The sequence below is a fragment of the Strongyloides ratti genome, scaffold srae_chrx_scaffold0000004, assembly GCF_001040885.1.
Source record: "Strongyloides ratti genome assembly S_ratti_ED321, scaffold srae_chrx_scaffold0000004".
Taxonomy (NCBI): Eukaryota; Metazoa; Nematoda; class Chromadorea; order Rhabditida; family Strongyloididae; genus Strongyloides; species Strongyloides ratti.
In genome coordinates this window covers 219,766-241,224 of record NW_020171512.1, presented here as the reverse complement: position 1 = coordinate 241,224, position 21,459 = coordinate 219,766, and the positions used below count along the sequence as shown (strand labels likewise).

The 21,459-nt window shown below is 20.0% G+C and overlaps 3 protein-coding genes across 3 annotated transcripts; 1 reads left to right on the top strand and 2 right to left on the bottom strand.

Moving 5' to 3' along the window:
- Positions 1-1,010: 1,010 nt before the first annotated feature.
- SRAE_X000204900 (Bardet-Biedl syndrome 1 ortholog) lies at positions 1,011-3,433 on the bottom strand (the record flags this gene model as incomplete). The annotated part of the gene is made up of 3 exons (XM_024643396.1): positions 1,011-2,086; positions 2,671-3,151; positions 3,206-3,433. 3 exons carry the CDS (start codon positions 3,431-3,433, stop codon positions 1,011-1,013), a joined length of 1,785 nt encoding a protein of 594 aa, XP_024499520.1.
- An 887-nt stretch (positions 3,434-4,320) lies between these two features.
- SRAE_X000204800 (Domain of unknown function DB domain-containing protein) lies at positions 4,321-4,801 on the top strand (the record flags this gene model as incomplete). Its single annotated transcript, XM_024643385.1, has 2 exons — positions 4,321-4,482; positions 4,523-4,801. 2 exons carry the CDS (start codon positions 4,321-4,323, stop codon positions 4,799-4,801), a joined length of 441 nt encoding a protein of 146 aa, XP_024499519.1.
- Positions 4,802-5,287: 486 nt separating this feature from the next.
- SRAE_X000204700 (InaD-like protein) lies at positions 5,288-19,994 on the bottom strand (the record flags this gene model as incomplete). Its single annotated transcript, XM_024643374.1, has 17 exons — positions 5,288-5,359; positions 5,412-5,987; positions 6,038-6,672; positions 10,897-11,551; positions 11,595-11,948; positions 12,007-12,239; positions 12,303-12,588; positions 13,238-13,630; positions 13,684-14,056; positions 14,135-14,233; positions 14,571-16,063; positions 16,140-16,375; positions 17,103-17,226; positions 17,305-17,957; positions 18,590-18,782; positions 19,800-19,937; positions 19,989-19,994. 17 exons carry the CDS (start codon positions 19,992-19,994, stop codon positions 5,288-5,290), a joined length of 6,519 nt encoding a protein of 2,172 aa, XP_024499518.1.
- Positions 19,995-21,459: the final 1,465 nt, after the last annotated feature.

Here is a 21,459-nt window from a genome sequence, read left to right as displayed (position 1 = left end):
ATAAATTATTTTAAAATAATAAATCAAAATATAATCTCTAATTTTATATTAATTAAAGATATGAAAAGAAATTTTTTTTGTATAATAAAACTTTCTTTTGAATTTTATTTCATAAATTACAATATAATATAAGAAAAAAAAAACAGACAATTAAATAAATTATATTAAAGGAATAATGTAAATATTATAAAGTGTTTTGTTATCAAAAAGTAGCTTTAATATAAAACAAATTTTTAACAAGGTCCTTTAAATATTAAACCCTGTCTTTTGATATATTTTTTTTTAAAATTATTTTATTAAAAACTTTACTTATATCTTTCTTTAATAATTTAAAAAGGTTTTTTTTTTCCCGGAACTTGTTATATAATAGGATAATAAATAAATAATGTAACATTCTTTTAATTTAAATAAATGACACTTGATTATTGTCCTTTAATGTAGAAAAAATAAATTTCAAAAGAGTATATTTATTTAGATTATTTTAAAAATTTATTTAATTGACTACTAAGAAGTAAAATTATCAAATATTTCTTGTAAGACTAAATATATATAAAAATCAAAAATATTTTACAATTATGTATCAAACTGAGTTAGATTTTAAATGAAGTGAGGCGAAAAATTTAATTATGCAGAACCATATACTTGCACAAATTGCTAATACATTTTGTCGATCTATAAAATCAAGAAAGATTTTTCTAAATAAGCATATATATATTTAAATATAATTTCAAAAATAGTTAACAAGAAATTTTGAAGATAATTAATAGATAAATACACTCAAGGGTAAAATAATAACATCAGGAAATAAATTATTTTTAATTAAACTATATTAAATAAATAAACAAAATATTTTTAATAAACTTCTTAATAAATTAATTATTAAAATTTTTTTTAAATATATTTCATGAAAATTAGTATAATATAATAAATAAAAAATTTTTTTATTAATATTATGAAAAAGATTAATAATTTTGCATATAGATGTTTTTTTTTTAAATTTATAATGGTAATTAATCTAAAATATCTCCCTCATCAACGGGCATTGTTATAACAGTTGTTGTAATGGGTCTTGTTCCATTTTTTTCTTCATTTTGTTGTTTTTTATTACCACTAATAAATAATTCATTTTTATTTGCATCTACTAATAAAATTTTTATATCACTTCCAGATCCAGTGTTTTGGTAGATTGATTTTATTAATGTTGTATAAGAATGTGTAAAATTAGGAACTAATGAACATATTGGAATAATACAATTTTGAATGGCATATTCTTCATTATTACCCAAAATAATAATTGCTAAATTTTTAATTATAGTTTTTTTTGTTGATGTTATATTAATAATTAATCTAAATTCTGGTCCAAAACCATTTACTTCAACATTCATCTCAACATTATTTGACTCTTTTGTATATGTTTCTGATCCAAGATGTGAACCTTGTAATTCAGCATAACTTTTTGTTATATAATGTTTTAACATAAATAAATCTCTTTGATATATTTTATGCATTTGTATTGGATTTTCTCTTTCACGTAAACTTTGATTAACAAATGCCTTTGTTTTTTTAGGTATAACTATTTTTTGAATTGGTGTTGATTGTAATTTTATACCACCAATCTCATCTAATGTAGCTGTTCTTCTAAAAATTTTAACCATTAAACCACCATTTCTTGTAACAATTGTTAATACACCATTTTCTCTTCCCATTTTACCATATTTAATCCATGATATATCCGAATCAATTTTCATTCTATCAACAACAACATTTTCAATATATAATCTAACTTCACCTTTAACAGCAACTAAAATTCCCCAATATTGTTTTGATTGATAATAAAATGGTTCTATATTAATAATAGGTGCTTCTGGTTTAATTTCATATAAATATTTACCTTTTAAAGAATAAATATGTATTATATCATCAATTGTTGAAAAAGCAAGTTTATTTTTATCTTTTATAAACCAGGAACATGTTTTTTTTAAGTTTATCATTAATTTACATGAAAAAATAGCTCCAACTTTTTTTAAGCAATATACTTCATTATCTCTTGTTAAAATAAATAATTTACAATCAATGTCATATCCACCTAAAAAATTTTTATTCATAACTATTGATTAAGTTTTTTAATAATATTATTTTTAAAATTATTTAGCTTTGTAACACTTTTATTTACTATCTATATGTAGTAATATAATTTAATATATCAATATTACTACGAAATATTTTTCATATATTTTATTAATTAATAGTTTAATTAAAATTATTTATTTTTAAACAAATTTAAAATAATTTTATTTAAAAAAAATTACTTATACATCTATTAATTTATTTATACAAATATTTATAAATTTAGCATAATAAAATGTTAACAAATATACCTTATCAAGACGTCTTATAATATGCTCAGTTAATTTTATACAACGATATTATAAAAATTATCAAACATGTTTTATAAAAAAAAAAAAATAATTTTCTGAATTTCTAAAATTATATGATGGCTATCAAGTACTAAAAGTAATAATTAATTATATAACTAATAAATACTATATTATAACATAAATTATTTTCAATGGTAAAAAAAAATTGAATGAATTAAAAATTATCTATTTAATTTAAATAAATGTGAAACGAAACTTCTTTTTTTATTTTAATTATTTTAATATTACTTACCATCACATTGAATACGAGCAGGTGTCCCTGGTATTGTAATAATTTTCAAAACGATAAAAGCTTGTGTATCTACAAAAATAATTTGTTTGTGCTCTGTTCCGATTATCAATACATCAATGTCAGTATCATCTGTACCATTTTGTTTAATTGTTTGTAAACATGTAATAATTGAATGAAAAGTTAATGGGTTTTTTACTTGACTTTCAGCATATAATCTTTTATCTTCAATATCATCTAAAAGATATAATTTTTGTGTTTGAGGTGTTAATTCATCAAATGGTATTGTTTCTCGTAATCGTTCAATACCTTCAATAAATTGTTCCACTGTAATATTTTTTTCTCTAATACCATTCCATAATGCTTCCTCTATAGAATTTATTTCTTGAGAGGGAAGTGTAAATTTATAAAAAGGTTTAAGACTTCTATAAATTAATACACTATTCCCAGTTGATAATCCAATACATGGTGTTGGTGGATTTGTCTTAAAATTTTTGTTCATTTTTAATATAATATATACATATAAAATAAAACATACCATACTATTGTAAAATGAAACTAGACCTGTAGGATGACTTGTTAAAGCAGATTCAGCTACAGGATTAATTCCTTTAAACATTTTTAATTTTGGTAAATTTTGACTCATATCAACAAGTAAAAGTTTATAATCTCCATCTCCTAAAACATCTGACAATACAACAAGTGATGCTCGTGTTGAAATTTTAGCTGATGGATCCCATAAAGCTCCAACCCATTTTAAACTCATTTTCAAATAAAAATATTCTTTTATCTTAAAATTTTTAATAAAAACTATACATTTATAATTCTTTTATGATACAATTATTGTGTGTTGTTGCCATAACTACAATAATACCTTTAAAATCAATTTTATAAAATTTCTTTTCACAGATACAAGTAATAATAGCTAATTAAATCGTGTTTTAATAATTATTTGAAATGTTATACCAAAACATTAACCTTTGATTTATTTTTCATAAATATTTTTCAAAATATGTAATAATTATTATTTCATCACACTTTTTTAAATACATATTTATAACCATAAACGTTTATTTTTATAAAAATACATTGAAGAAAAAAAAATTTAACAAAACCATTTGTTTTAGAGAAAAAAAAAAACAATAATGTTATTTTTAAAAAAAAACAACAATATATAATATATAAATTATAGCTAAAACGGTAAATATAAGAAAAGATTGTAATGAAAAAAGATACTTAATTTATTAAATAGAACAAACAATTATCAAAATGTTGGAAAAATTTTATTTATGTCATTTAATTAAAATATTAAAATGTTAAATAATTTACTTTAATAAAGTAAAAATTTTTTTTAGTTAACCTTTTTTCATATTGCTATAAAATATTTATTGCTAGTGTAAATTAATTTATACTATTTTAAGGCAATGTCATTATATAATTGTATTTAAAAAAAAAAGTTAAATTATCTAATGTATTATAATTAAATTTATTATCTTTTCATTATCAATTACAATGATGATACCTAAATTAGATTATAAGATTACAAGTAATCAGATGGTGTAAAATAAGGTAGTAGGTCATTTGAAATGAATATAAATGAAATAAAATTAATACTTTTTAAAGTTATTTAAATTTTATTTTAATATTGTAAAAATGAAATTCATTATTATTATTGGTACTATATTTTTGCAAATATCTTCAATTTTTGCCGTAACTGCAAATGAAAAATTAAAAAGTTGTTGTAGTCAATTAAAAAATGCTGATAAAGAATGTGTTGAAAGATTTTGTGATTTTAGTGCTATTTCACAAGCTAATGTATGTTTTAATAATAAAAAATATTTATAATATTTTTTAGATTCTTAATTACCTTTCAACATGTACTGAAAGAGGACCAACTGTAGGACAAATGTGGGATTGTGCTTCAACACGTAAAGATCATACTAAATGTTGTGCATCTAAAGGTGTCTCTGGAAAATGTCTTGAGTATTGTTCAGCTCATGATGGTGTCCCAACAAATTACATGGATTATCTTTTCTGTGTTGAGTCATTCAATGAAATTCGTGAATGTTTTGTTGAACACTTAGAAAAAAGTGACCCATGGAATCCTGTACCAAAAAAAAATGGTAAAAACTAATTAATAAAAAGACGGAAAACACAATTTTAATATTAAAATATGATGTATTTGTATGAAAATAGATATATAAGTGTTTCAATTTTTTCATAAATAATCATACTAAACATTAAAGTTTAATAAAAATAATTTTCAATTTTATGTTAAAAAAAATTTTTAATTAATATATTCATATAAAAAAACAATATTATTTTGTTATTATATACCATTTGAAAGTTAAATATTAATTAACTTAAAAATAAGTCATAAAGATTAGAAAATATATTCATTATAAAAAAATATAACTGCAAACTTTGTTGTAAATAAACTGTAAAAATTTCACGAATTAGTGCGCACATTTTCATGGTGTTAATAAAAAAATTGCATATTTTGTAAAGAGAATGTAGGTTTTAAGTGGTATTAAGATGATTTGAATAGTAACTTTGTAAATCTTGTTAAATATTCTTGTTTTTTTTATCCTTTGGAAAAAAAAAACTTTTTCATATAAAATTAACGTTTAGGTCTAGCAATTTGTAAGAACAAACGCTCTCCGCTAGCTTTAACAAATGTTACAGCAGATAACTAAATAAATATTTAATTTTTTATAAAAAAATATTAAAAAAAAATAACATACCTGATCAGTAACTTTTTGACCATTAACAGCCATAAGTCTATCACCAACTTTTAATTTTTCTGCTGCAGTACTTCCTGGTTGTAATGATGTTACTAAAATTCCACGAGATCTTTTACCAATTCCCATTCCAAGTTGTTGATCGGGAATTTTTTTAAGTTCAATTAATAAATCTTCACTTCCTTCTTCATGAACATTTGAAAGTAATTGTATTGGTTTATTGTCATCTTCTTCAATAATTAATTTACCCTCAACACAACTACTTGGTTCTTCAGTTACAGGTGATAAATCTTTATGAATAATAGGAGAAAGTTGATTATTTTCATCATTTAATGGAACATTTACAATATTATTTCTTGATGGTGGACATGGGGGTGGGACATCATTTCTTTCATTATGATTAACAAAATAATTACTATTATCTGATGGCTTTTTTTCTTCTTTTTTACACTCATTACTTTGTTTAGGTTTATTATTTTTAGCAACACCATATGTTGGAGGTGTTGCTGCATGTACTCTGTTAGTTGTTTCTGTAAGTTTCCATCTTCCAATTTTAAGATTTACGACTCCATTACAAGTCTATAAAAAAAATAATTTATATTTTGATAAAAAAAAAAAGAAAAACAAACCTTTAGAAGTGTTGCCAATTCTTCTTGCATTAATGATGTTACATCTTGATTATTAACTGCAAGAATTTGATCACCTTGCATTAATCTTCCATCCTGTTCAGCAGCTCCACCGGATACAATTTCAGAAACATATACTCCAGGTTCATTTTTGCGACCAACAATAGATATTCCTAAGCCGCGACCAGGTTTTTTTGTAAGTTCAACATTAAAAATATTATAAATTTGTGTTGGATCCAGTAAACTATGTTGAAGATTAACATCACGATATATTAATAAACGAACTCTGGATGGTGTACGTCGTAACAAAGAAATAGCATGATCATGACTAACACCTCTTAATGATATATCATTAACTTCAAGTACTTGATCTCCAGGTTTAAGTCTACCATCCATTGCAGCAGCACCATCAGTATAAACTTCATGTATAACAACAGTACCTAATACTGTATCAGAACCACCAACAATACTTAAACCTAATCCTTTGCCATCTTTGTCTATTTCAATTAACGTTTCCTTACCCGTCTCAATAGAAGCATGCTTTTCTGCCATTTTACTACTAATACTATCTTTTGTTAACAAATTGTCTTCAGATTTTAAATTAGATATATTTGATTGTATATAAGGTTGCTGTGATTCTAAAAAAAAAATAAATATTAATAATAAAAAAAAATTATTACTAAGTAAAAATTTTTTAAAAATATTTTTGATTGTAATAGGAAAAAAAAAACATTTATTAAAAAAAAATAACAAACGAAGATTAAAAGATAACGAAACAATAATAATTAGATAAAAGATATAATAATATTTATATAAAATTACGATTCTATTTTTTAGACTTTCAAAGTATATAAATTTTATTATTTGTTATAATAACTATTTATAAACTTTATATCATGATATATATTTATTCAAACATATATTTATATTCATTAAAATAATAATAATTAAATTGTTATCAGCGCTATGTGAATTAAAAATATGTGTGGCAATTGGATTTGAATAGGAAATAGAAACTTATGATAAAAACTTAAAAGAAATATAAATTATATCATGATTATAGGCAACAGTTAAAAAGTTTTCAGAGAAAAAAAAATATCTTTTATTAAAAGATTTTATTTTTATAAATACAGAAAGTTTTGCTTTTTATAATATAATAAAAAAAAAAAGAAATATAATTTCAGTAAAACTAGATGTATTAATATTTTATTTGTTATTATTTTAGTGTCAAAATAATGAATACTATTTAAAAAAAATATATGTTACAAATAAACAATCTAAATTTATTCTCAATAAATATCATATGTATATATAATAATGAAATTTGACGACTTTATAAAATTTTCTAACTAATATAAAACTAATTGTTAAAAGTATTTTTATAATTGAAGTATGAATATTTCTTAAAAAAAATGTATAATAGTGAAAATTATATATGATAAAAAAGGAAATGTTTGTTTATAAAATTTAGAAAAATCCTTTTAAATTTTGAATAAATGCAATGAAAAGTTTATTTCACTAAAACATTTTTCATATTCTATTTTATCAAATTGCATCATTTTATATCAAACATATTTCATTACTTTCAACCATAAATGATGTTGAAAATATGTGTAATAGCCTAGACATTGAGTACACTAAATTCAAATTTTTATATCTGCAAATATGGATATCTTTAAAAAAAAAGTAAAATAAGAATATAACTATGATATTGACAAAGTAAATATATTCTTCTTATATTTCATTATACATTTAAAAAAAAATTTTTTTAAAAATTGTAACATTCTCAATAAGTATAAAAAACATATAGTATAAATATTTTAAAAACCCATTCTTTATTATATTTAAATAACGTTCTGTTAATACATATATATATATATATATATTTTTTTTTTCTTAACAAAATTGAATCTACAAATTTTTAAGTAAAAAGAAAAATGTTAGTATAGAAAAAAATAATTGGAATTAATGTTTTTGATATATAAAGAATATATTCTTAAGAAAAAGTACTTAATTTAGTATGATAAATAAATTTAAGGATATAACAATTAGTAAATTAGATGTAAAACTTAGATTAAAAAAAAATTAAATTTATAATAATTTTATTAATATAAAAATAAATTAGATCGATTATCCAATAGTTATATCACTACATATTGTAAATAATATTTTATTACTATATATATTTAAATTATAAAAAAATGTAAACAATTAAAATGTAGTTTTTATTTTTTTTAATAGTATTACTCAAATAATTAAAATATATATTTTTGGTAAAAATATTTACTGTTGTGCACTTTTAAAAATAAAGATTATAATATTACTGAATAACTATATTACTTTCCTATAAATAAAAAGCTATTTTATATTACTTTAAGTAATATACTTCTAAACAAACTATTAATAAAAAGAAATAATTAGTAACGGTAATGTATAGTTACTGGAAAATTTAGCACATGATACTTTAATAAATGTGCCTCAAAATACCCTCCATATATTAACAAATATTAAATTTATTATTTTTAAAAATATAAATTAAAAGAGACAGTGATAAAAAGCCTAATAACGATATCAATTACCCTTATTAATAAAGTAGAGTAAAATTTTAAGATAATTAATATAATATTTTATTAACTGTGAACAATACAAAATTAATGAAAACTTTTCCATACTTAAGTGTGATTTAAAAAAAAAAAAGAGTAAGAAATTCTTTTATGTCAAATAGAGAAATTTTAAGATACACTTAACCGTAGCTATTAAAAGTTTTAAGAAGTATAAAAATTATTACAAAGAGAGTCATAAATATTTTAAAACATCTTTTCAATATCGTATCCCTTTTATCAACTTGAAACATAATGAGAATATATATATACATATATATTATAAGAAAATTTTTAACTAAAATAATTAAAAATTGTAATTGACAAATACATAAAAGATCAATTTTAGATATATATATATATATTTTTTTATTTTACTTATAAAATTAGGAAGACATTAAATTTGAAATGATATCATTTAATTAAAAATATTATTTATAATTATGTTTATTTCCTTATTAAATATTACAAAAAAAAAACTATTAAAAGTTATTAAAACTATTATATTTGTACTTTTAAAAAACTATAATAATATTTTTTATTTTTCTAAGTATTATCAAGTATTTTAATATATTTATACAAACAAGTTGCAAATAGATATAATTTTTGGTAATTTTTTTAAAATAAAAATTTATTATGTAATTTTTAAAAGGTACAGTCAACCAAATAATATCTAAAGTTTTATAGATCCAAAAAAAAAAATAATATATATATTACTTTTAAGTATTATATTACTAAAAAAAAACAAGTTGTTATATTATAAATGTTATTTTAAAAAAATTATATGTTGAATAATTATAAATGCTTTTAAGATTTAATAATAAATAGCGCATAAAAATATCACAGTCATTCACTTGATGTTATAATAAATTTTTCATTTTATAGCTGTATGCTAATTTAATATTAAAAAAAAATGATAGAAAATTCGATGAAAAATGAGCTTAAATTAATTTAGGAAATAAGAAAATTCTTTCTCTATCTCTTGTACTTCATAAATTTGCTTAAAGAGTTTTATAAACGTCATAGATATAAATAAATTATAACTAAGCGTGAGATAGAATTCATATATATAATTTAAATTATAAAAAGCTCAAAAAAGCTATTTTAAATATTTCATTCCATCTTAATATTATAAAAAGGATAAGCATTTAAATGTACCTTTTTTTTAAATGGAAAAAAAAACGATAAAATTTTTCTAGTAACTTTAAGGAAATAAAAATAAAAAGTAATTTTTGATTTAACTTAATTTAATATTTAAAAAAAATTGTAACTATAATTTCTTTCTAATGTTATGTTAAATTTATATAACATGTTAATTAAAAAAAAAGAATAACATTCGTAAAAATGATAGTAAATAAAGAAAAATATTTAAAATTTATTATTATAATGGAAAAAAAATATTATATATATAATATACATATATATGATATAAAAGAATTTTATTCTAAAAATGTTTGTTACTTAAACATCTTTATCTCTAAAATATCTTAATAAATTCTTATAATAAAAAAAATATTTTTTATAGTATTCTTCATATTACAAAAATCAAAATAAATATATTAAGATATATACTACTGATAATAAAATTATATCTTTTTTTTTCTATATTTTTCTAAGATTCATTTTCTATAAAAGTGTAACTAAAAAGTACACATAATTTTATTTTTCAGAATAAACAAAAAAATTTGATAACTTCTAATAATTTTAATCTAATTGTTTTGTTTAATTTTTATCTATAAACATAATACTATTTAAATATTATGGAAAAAAAAAATTTTAATTTTCTTTTTCTAGAATTTCTTTAACAGATAATTGAAGCTTACATTATAAATTTAGTGTATTTTTTTTATAAATATAATTATTTAAAAGAAATAATAATTAATACATTATAAAATATGTATAAATTACATTTATTTAATGATTATATGACTAAAAAACTTACTAAAACAATAATAATTTTTATTCTATTAAAAAAAAACTACAAACTAATTTTTTTATCCTAACTAATAAAAAAAAAAAAGATTTCTAACATAAATATAAAGTTATTATAAATATAGTATAACAAATAACAATTATTATAATGTACAAGGTGTAGTGGTAAAATATTTTTTAAAAAAAAAAACGATATAGTAGAATTTATCACAATGTACTTTTTATATCTATATTATTTAAAGTATAAATATTTTAAAATAAGAATAAAAAAAATAATGTTTGATATATACATATATATGTGTAGATAAATTTATTTTATAATATACTTACCTTTAAAATTAGAACTTGAAATTTTACGTTTTTCCATAGTATCACAAATATATTGTGACTCATTATCTTGAGGTTTATCATTTGTTGAAGATTCTTTATATCTTAATATTATTAATGATAATTCAGCATCTTTCATACATTGTTGAATTTTTTCTTGAGCTTGTTTTCTATTCATTTGTAATAAAACATGACCATTTATTTCTAATAATTCATCACCATTCTCCAATGATAATGGTGATGGTGAAGTTATTCCCATAATAAATATTGACTTTTTTGTATTATCTTCATTTGTTTCTGATAATGATAAGTCAATACCTCCTGTTGGTATATTTTTTATTCTTATTATTATTGGTTTTCCAGGTAAATCTTTATACTTTCGACATATCTTATCATTTGTATAACCAAAAATATCTTCTTCCTCCAAATCTGATGGTAATTTATCAAGAGAAGCAGCTGAATCTTTTTCTCTTAATTTAAATGTTGTTATACTATTTTTTGGTGTTTCAATTAATTTTGTACTTTTTATTGTACTTGTTTGAGGATTTTGTGTTTTTCCAATTTGTTTAAATATTACATCATCATTTGTTGATGCTTCTTCTGAAGGATTATGAAGAATAAGCTCTTTATTCATTGAAGCATTAAGCCGATTTTTGAACTAAAAAATAAATTATTATTAAGAAAAGATGATTAATTATTACATTTTGTGGTGAGAATGTTTGTAGTGATTGAACACAAAATTTTACTGGATTAATTGCATTTTTAATAACTTTAACGGCATATTCATGAGTTGCATCTCTTAAATCAATATCATTAACACTTAAAATACGATCCCCCATGTTTAAAGCATTTGAGTTACCAGCTGGACTATCTGGTAGAACTGATTTAATAAAAATTCCTGATACAGTATTAGCTGCATTTGGGCTATTTCCTTGTTGTGAAACTTCAATTTTACCTCCAACAATACTAATTCCAAATGATTTATTTGGTTCTTTACATAATATAACATTACGTGGTGGTCCCCAAAATCTTGAACGCATTAATTGATTGGTACTCTATAAAAAAATAATTATAAAAAAAAATATATATATATATATGTATTAAAAAATTTACAAGCTTTTTAGAATCATTGATTAAATTTTCGCTTCCTTTATTATCGAATTCAGTAATATTTGATAAAATCATATTTTGTTTCTCAAGATTTATTTCTTTATTCATGTTACAATTTTCATTTTCTGGTAAATATGTTATATTATTTTTATTTTCACTCCCAACTACTTTATCATTTATTAAAAAAGATTGAATAGAATTGTTTATGCTTCTATCAGTGGTACTAATTAATGGTTCTAAAGATGTAGATGAAATAGTAAAATTAGATAAAATATTTTTATTTAACATTAGGTTCTTACCTTTTTCATCATGTCTAACATTAATTTCAATTGTAAATGTAACATTATCATCTATGTTTTTATTAGTACCATCAAATTGTTCTGACATCTCATCAACATTTTTATAAATATTTACATCATCTTTTAATGTTCTTATTTCATTCTCAATAGGTGACTGTGTTGATAAAGAAGTTTTTTTCTCTAAGGAAATAGAAATATCTTTTTCATCATTTAAAACATTTTTTATATCTCCAGTATTTTTCTCATAATTTGACATAATATCTCCTTCATCTATCTTATTAATACTCTAAAAAAAATTTATATTTATTAATATATATTAAAAGAGAAAAAAAATATATATGTGTATTAATTTTTAAAGAATATTTATAAATTATTTTAAAATAATTTTTTATATATATATATATATTATATAAAAGATGCTATTTCACATCTAGTAGTATATCATTTTAATATAAAAACGAACAAGATATGGAGCTATTTAATTATACATGGCAAAACATCTTGAAATTAAACAACCATAAAAATATCTAAAATAATATTATTAATTGAGTTTTAAGAAGCATAACATTAATCTAAAAAAATAATAATCTATTTTAATTTTAAAAAGTGAAAGTTAATAAATTTTTTTTTCAAAATTGACAAAAGTAATGAAAAATGCTTCTTATAGATGTCTTAAATTAATATTATATATATAATACAAATTATATACAAATTTTATACTTCTTTTTGGTTTCATTGTTATATATGTATATATATATATACATATATATATATATTTTTTTTTCTATTTACATATATACATATATATATATATATATATATATATATATAAATATATATTTTTATTAAATAATTATAACATTTCAAGTGAAAATATATTTTTAAAAGAAAAATTTTAAATTTATAAAAATTTTCTTGACTAGGTAAACACTTACATTTGATGTTGTAATTGAATTATTGGTAAAACTTTCAATGTAATTTTTATATAAATTTTCTGTAAATGATTGTTTTTGATTGGATGGGACAACTCCAATAGAAAGATTAGACAATTGTGATGTTGGAGATCCAATATTATTTATTGGTGATGTTGTTTCACCAATTTCTGAAGATGAGATTATTTCTTTTAATGAATTAAATGATGTTCCACTTTCTATATATGATAAACTATAATCACGGCGTAATTCTTGTATAACATGATTTGCTTTATCATATGTTTTTGTTAATACTGAAATTTCATAATCTAAATCAAAATCATTTGATTTTTGAGAAAGTGGTGATGTTACTTCATCATTTTTTATTGGATAATTATTTGTAATATCAAATATTTCCTATAAAAAAAAATTTTTTATGTATTATTTTTTTGTGTTTTTTTTTAACTTGCATTAATTATATTTAATACTAAATTATCGGCAAATTTTGATATACAACTATTGTTAAGATAATTCATATTGTTAAAATTGTTATTAATAAATAAATTATTATCTCCAACTGTATCATTTAAATTATTCAGTAAGAAAATATCTTTGCAATTTTTAGAATTATTTAAAAAATTCTTAGAATTATCTACTGTAGTAATAATCTTATTTAATGAACTATTTGACATGACAGATGGTATATTTTGGCATTCACTTTTAGTTATATCAAATTGGCTGTCAGAAATTATAGATGTTACACTATTAGTTTCCGTTGCGCAAAAATTATTTAGCTCTTTATTATTATTCATAAATGGAGATTGATAGAATTTTGGAAATACTCTAAAATAAAAATATTTTAAAAATATGTTTAAAACGAATTTATTTAATAGTAAAATTAAAATTATTTTAAAAACTTACTTTGGAGACAATCTATTTATCATTGGTATTCGATTATCCACCTCTTGACCATATTTTTCTTTCCACAATTTAGCATCCGCAGATGTTATATAAGTTATCCTTAAAAAAATAAATTAAAATATAAAAAAAATGTTTCATATAAGTTTATTTTAGATATAATAAAAAAAAATTATTTTTTTAATTTATATATAAATATAAATAGTACAATTTTTACAAATGAGTTGGTTAACATTTTTGTTCAAAATATTTTTTAGATAGTGTGGTATAATAAAAAAAGGCAGCTTTTAGGAATAATAAAACTTTAAAATCTTTTTTAAGTATAAACAATAAAAGATGATTGATATAGACTATACAAAATATGATAAATGTTTATAAAAATGTAATTTTGATAAAATAAAAAATATTTGATTTTGATTTTTTTTTACAATAAACTTACGTTACTTGATTTCCAATATAATTTAATCTTTTTAACATTATTTTTGCTTGACCTGATGTAGCATTACGAAATTTTTCTGAATTTATTCTTACTATATAATCTCCTACTTGTATTCTTCCATCTCGTGCTATAGCCATTTTATGATGGATATATTTTACAACACAACCATTTATAGATTTATCAACTTCAGCATCAAAAATTATTCCCAATGGAGTTGGACCTTTTAAAATTTTTATTGTTCTTTCTAATGTTGGTGGTAGATAACATTCATTTTCATATAATGATCCACGTGTACTAGGAGAAAAACATGGTGATATAGATCTTGATGAAGAAGGTGAACTTCCTAATGAAAATTTATTATCATCTAAATGATACCCATAACGTCCAGAATATAAACGATCATAATAATCTGAATAAGTATAATATTGTGGGGTAGAACATGTTCTTGAATGATAATCTGGTGTATTAACATCATCACAACTAACAGCATTTAATTTCATATTATTATTATCAAATAAAGAATGTTTTTTATATGATCTTCTACCAACTCTTGGTGAATTACTTTTAGCAAGTAATCTTTCACTTCTTGATATTAATGGTAAATGATTGATTTTATATGATGAATATTCAACAGGCACTGGTTTGGCTATTCCTAATCTAACTGGACCATAAGGTGCTGATTTTAATATTTCAACAGCTTTAACTAAAGAACAATTTGATAAATCTTCACTATTAACAAACATTAATCTATCTCCTGGAACAATTCTACCATCTGCTTGTGCAGCACCACCAGGTACTAAACTTCTAATAACTATAAATGATTCATTAGGATGTCCTGGATCATGATAATCACATATAGAAAATCCTAAACCTTTAGAATCTTTATTTATTGTTACAATTAATGGAACACAATTCCAAATAGCTAAACCTGATGTATATTGCAATGATTGCGACCTTATTAAGGCAGGCCTAACAGAAAATTCATTTTCATTAAATTTTAATAATTGTGTCTCTGATTTTGCTTTAACAATTTGATCATCATTTAAATTAGCTAATAGATTATATGCTTCAGGAAGGCAACCAGATAGTAATTTATCATACTCATATGATAATATAGCTTTCCTTGCAACAACTAAATAACTTGCCTTATATTCATTTCTAATTTTTCCTATTACTTTTCTAACTGTAATATGTGATTCACCATATAAAATTTTATCATTTAATTGAAGTAACTCATCACCAGCTTTAAGACATCCCGATTTAGCAGCTGGGCCATCTTTTCTTAAACATTCAATATAATGATGTGGACATAATTGGTTTCCATCAATAACATCAACAGTACCTTCAATTGAAATTCCCAAACCACCATCATCATATTTATCTGGTATTAATGTAACAGTGAGTATTTCAAAATCTGTTCCTAATCTTTCTTGCCAATAGCTTTTAGCTTTTATTAAATTTGCTTGAATATCTGCCATTTTAGCATTGTTTTCCTATAAAATAAAAAAAAAATATAAATACATACATAGATAATAATAAAGAAAAAAAAAAAGAAAATTTTATACTTACTTGTTCTTGTAACATTTTAAGGCACTTAGCTTGTGGTGATTCTTGTGAAAAACGTATTAATTTTAATTTTACTATTGGACCACTATTTACTAAAAGTTTTACTGATTCAGCATGTGATAAATTTTGACAGTCAACACCGTTAACAATAGCTATTAAATCATGTACTTTTATTTTCTTTGAAATAGCTGCACTTGAATCTTTCACCAATGACTTAACAAATACACCATTTATCTCTTCTAAAATAAATATGTAAAAAATATAATATTTTTTTTATTTTAGGACAAAAAATTTTTAGTTTAAAAAAATTTAACTTTTTAAGTTTATAATTTATATACTTCAAAACTAATTTGAAGCCAAAAGTGAAAACTTGTTGAGTCTGTTGCTTTTTAAAATATGCTTAAAAGCAAAACTTGTAATTTATTTTATTATGGCAAAATTTGAAATATGATTATAGAACAAGAATTGCTATCTAAATATGGTGTTAATATAATATAAAGTTTAGGAAAACTAAATATTTAAAACCATATAATTTGTTTTATAAAAATTTAGTTATAACTATGTATTTATCAATTTAAACCGTCATTTTATATTGTAAGAATAATAAATATGAATAAATGAATTGTAAAAAAATTTTATAGAAATATTATTAAAGCTTATCTCGTAATTAAATTAATATTTCAATATACTTTCAGGCATTCTCAGTAAATTCAGATAACATTGTTAAGAAAAATAAAGTATAACAATTTTTTTTTGTTAAAATTTATAAATTATGAAGTTCATGGATTAATAATCAAAGTATTTGTGTAAAAATTTTTTAATAAAAAAAAATGTATGTTGTATTAGATCTATTTAATAAATATTTGACTTTTTTTTTTAAAATTATTAAACACATCAATAATTCATAACATTTGTTTATAATGAATATTAATTTGTTTTTAAAAATAGGAAGAAAAATAAAATTACCTTCACGATGAACATATCCAGCAACAGTAATACCTAAACCTGATACAGGATTTCTTTCAATTTCTACTTCAACTTCTTCATATTGTCCTACAATCCATTGATCTCGATGGAAATATTTCATAGCCTTAAATAAAAATAAAATAAAAAAATGTCAAGAAAACATTTATTTAACAAAAATAATTTAATGATTTTTTAAACTTACTTTTGATGGAAGCTTTTTACTAATTGTATTAGCTTTAACATCTGAGTCTCCAAGCAATTTAAAAATATGACTAGCAATATTCTTCCCTGCTAATGTTTTCTCATCTTCAGCACTGAGCTTTAATTTTTGGTATGAAAAAGTTTCAATGTTATTTATTCTGCTTGTTTTATTATCCTCTTCAACTTTACTTTTACATCCTTCATTTAATGAAAGATTTGCACTAGTGTTATAAGATATATCATTTTTATTTTTACAAATATTCATCCCTTGTGCAGGTGATAAGTTGTCAAGATTCTTTATTTTATTATTACTAGTTGTTATATCTGTTAATGAATATATATTATCATTTTTTAACTGAGATGATGATGATTGATTATATGATGTTTTATTAATATCTGATTGTTCCTCTTCTTCAATTACTGTCATATCATGATTCCCTACATTTGTTGATTGTAAATTTTTACTTTCATTTTTTAAATGAGAAATTGAAGAAGAATCATTAGAAGGTGATATTAATGTATTATTTGTATTTGTAATATATTTATTATCTATTTTGTTATTATTATATTTATTTACCAATGCTAATCGATTGTTAATTTCATTTTCTAAAGATGTACCAAATATAACAGATTTTGTAGGCATTGTCCAAATATCTAGAAAAAGAAAAAAAAAATTGATATAAAAGTAAGGCACATTTATTTATCAAAAATGTAAATTTGTAAAAAGAATCATAAAATAGACAAAGCAAGAAGCAACGGAATATAAATTGAATTAGTTAGAAAATGAAAAGCGATAATTTATGCGAAATACTAACTAATATTAAATAGAGGCACACAATAAATTTGAGTTAGCCAATTTAGGAAAAAAAAATTTTAAATATATATATATATATAACTCCTGATGATAAAAGATGTTAGTATTGAGAGGGTAGCTTACCCTCTTAATATATACACATAAATATGCATTATATAAATTTTGTTAAGAAAATAAAATATATGTAGATATGTCATTAAAACTTTGGCATATTAAAAAATCGTATAAGTACTTATTGAACTATTTCTCAAGTGTCTAATGTAAAAAATATCGTACAAGTTAATAAATTGTTATCAACTAAAGAATAGTTGAAATGTTAATAAATAGTTTAGCATAATTAATTGCTTTTTAGTATTAATAATAATTAAAATTATTTGACTATTTACGAATCTTTTTTTTTTCATTTTTTAGGTTTTAATCATATTCATTAGTATAATGAATTAAAACAAAAAAAAATGACATATTTTTTTACCTGGACTTTGTTCAATACTTTCTTCCTTTTGTAAATTATCAGCTACTACTGTGGAAGATATAGATCGTCCAACAACTAATTGAACAACATCATTTTGTTGGCGAAGCAATGTTGCTACTTGTTGGCTACTCATACCATGAACATTGATATTACTAATTTTCAGAATATGGTCTCCAGGGCATAGACGTTTATCCTAAATAAAGTTTTATGCAAAATACAATAATTTAATGGCATAAAAGTAATTTTAAATTTTTTATTTAAAAAAAAATCTAGTCAAATGAAATTGTCATTTTTAATATTACTATACTTAGTTTTATTTAATATTATTTTTACAAAGATAAAAAAAAAAATTTTTTTTTTTCACCTACAGGAAGACAATAAAATATTCATTAATTATTTTTATATTAAAAGGATATCAAATAAATTTTAAAAATATGAATATATAAAGTTGTATTAACTATTTGGTAAATAAAATATAAAAAAACAATTTTTTATATTAAATATTATATATATATATATATATATATATATATTATCGTAAAAATTAAAATAAAATAATATTATGTAGAAAAATAAAAGTTCTGACTGTCATTAATTTTTATAAAAATTACAAGAAGAAAAAAAAATTTTTTTTTTGGTTTAATTAAAATAACTACCATGGCATTATAATCGTAAATATTGTTTGTAAAAGTAATAAAAACATAAAATATTTAAAAATATTTTGAAAACAAAAATTCTATTTATTCTACGTTCTTTTACTCATAAGAATTTTTAGATAATATAAATATTGTACGTTATCAAAATGTTTTATCTTTAAGCCGTTTTCTTAAAAAAAATGTAGATGCACTTAACGATAGTTAAAATAAGCTTTTTAAAACGTGTTCTACATCAAAAAAAAAGAAAAAATTTTTTTAATATAAAATATGAATAAAAAAGGGAATAAAAAAAATTTCTTTTTAAATTTTATTTTAATAATTTTTTATATTAATATAAAATAAAAATTTAGTAAAATAGTAGTCATTGTAAAGGGCATAAAATATATATACTTGAGTATATGAAAAAAATTGATAATAAAGCTTTAAAAATTCTTCATTTGTTAGATCTCTAAAATATAACAAAACTAAAGTAGAAGTAATAAATTAAATTTATTTTCACTTAACTAAATCTTTTCATTGTAAAAATTTTTTACAGTTAGAATAATAAAACATACTTTATCAGCAACGCTTCCAGGAATAATTGTTTTAATAACAACTCCAGTACTTGTTCCACCAACAATCCCAAAACCAAAACTTCCATCTGAATCACATTTTAAATTTATTATTTGAAGTTGTGTATAATCACCAGTTAACTAAATTAATTTATTAAGAAAAAAAAAATACTTTTTTTCTAAATAACTTACAACCATTTAGAAAATATGATTAAATAAAATCAAAAATTAATATATATTATATATTATATCTTTGATAATAGAATCAATTGAAAGAATAATTTTTATAAAGAATATTAAAAAAAATATCTATGTATATTTTTATACATTTAATGTTCTAAAAAATTTTTAAATCATTCATTAAAAATAATAATATTAAATTTATTTTATTCAATTTTAAGACATAATATTTTAATTATAATATTATTCAAAAAAAAAAAATTAGAAATAGATAAATTGTTAATTACATGCTTTTACTAACGAAAGAAGAAAGACACCATTATATGAATAATAATATAATATAAAATATATAAAATAATAAAAGTTTTAAATATCATTTATAAGATAAAAAAATTATTATAAAAATAAAAATATTTGATTAAGAAAGATAAAGATGGCATTACTAATAAGACATTTGATTGACAAAAAAATTATGAAATATATATATTTCAAAAAAAAAAAAAAAGTACAGTTAGATATAGATTAATATTTAAATATTCCTATAGGCAATACTTATTTTAGACATAAGAAAAATAGATAAAAAAAATATTTTTTTTTAGCCTGATATCTCTAAAATCAGCGCATTTTTAATAGTTTTTTAATGGTAAATTATATAAATTGCCACTATATATAACTATTTGGACTAAAAAAATATATTAAAATTTTTTTCTTATTCTTTTTTTCTAAAAAAATAGCTAAAATAGAATATATATATGATAAAGAAATACTAAGTGGTGCTTGATATATATTTTATAGAAATAATATCTAAATATCCGGAAATATTATCACATTATATAAAAATTTTTATTTTTAAAATAAAAATGTTAAAAATTGTTAGTAGATGAAACCAATATATATTTTTAGTTTTTTTATCAATAAATTAGAATAAAATTTTTTTTTATATTAATAAGTATATATTTAATTGGCTTTACATATAATATTACAAAGTATTTGAAATTACTTTTAAAAACGAAAGTAATACTTAAATAGTTTTGTAGTTGTTAAAATATTAATATATTAAAAATAAATTAATCATTATTTTTATTAAAAAAAATATTACCTTTTATAAACAACATATATATAATTACAATTTATTTCTTAAAGATTACTTTTTTTTTTAAAAAATAGAAATAAAAAAAAAAACAAAAACAATTTTAATATTTAAATTTTTTTTAATTGTGTATTATACAAGACAATATTAAAAATATATATTTTTAAAAAAAAATATTTACCTTTTTTTTTAGTAATTTTGTATTAATTTAGTAGTATTTAATGTTTGATAAATTTAAAGTAGAATAAGATAATTATTAGAAGTTAGAATAAGCATACAAATAATGCTTTTGATTGAATTTATTAATTGAATGAATGGCATATTATATAACATGATTTAATGACTAAGTGTAAACTTTTAATATAAGTTAACTATTATCGTAAAATTTATATA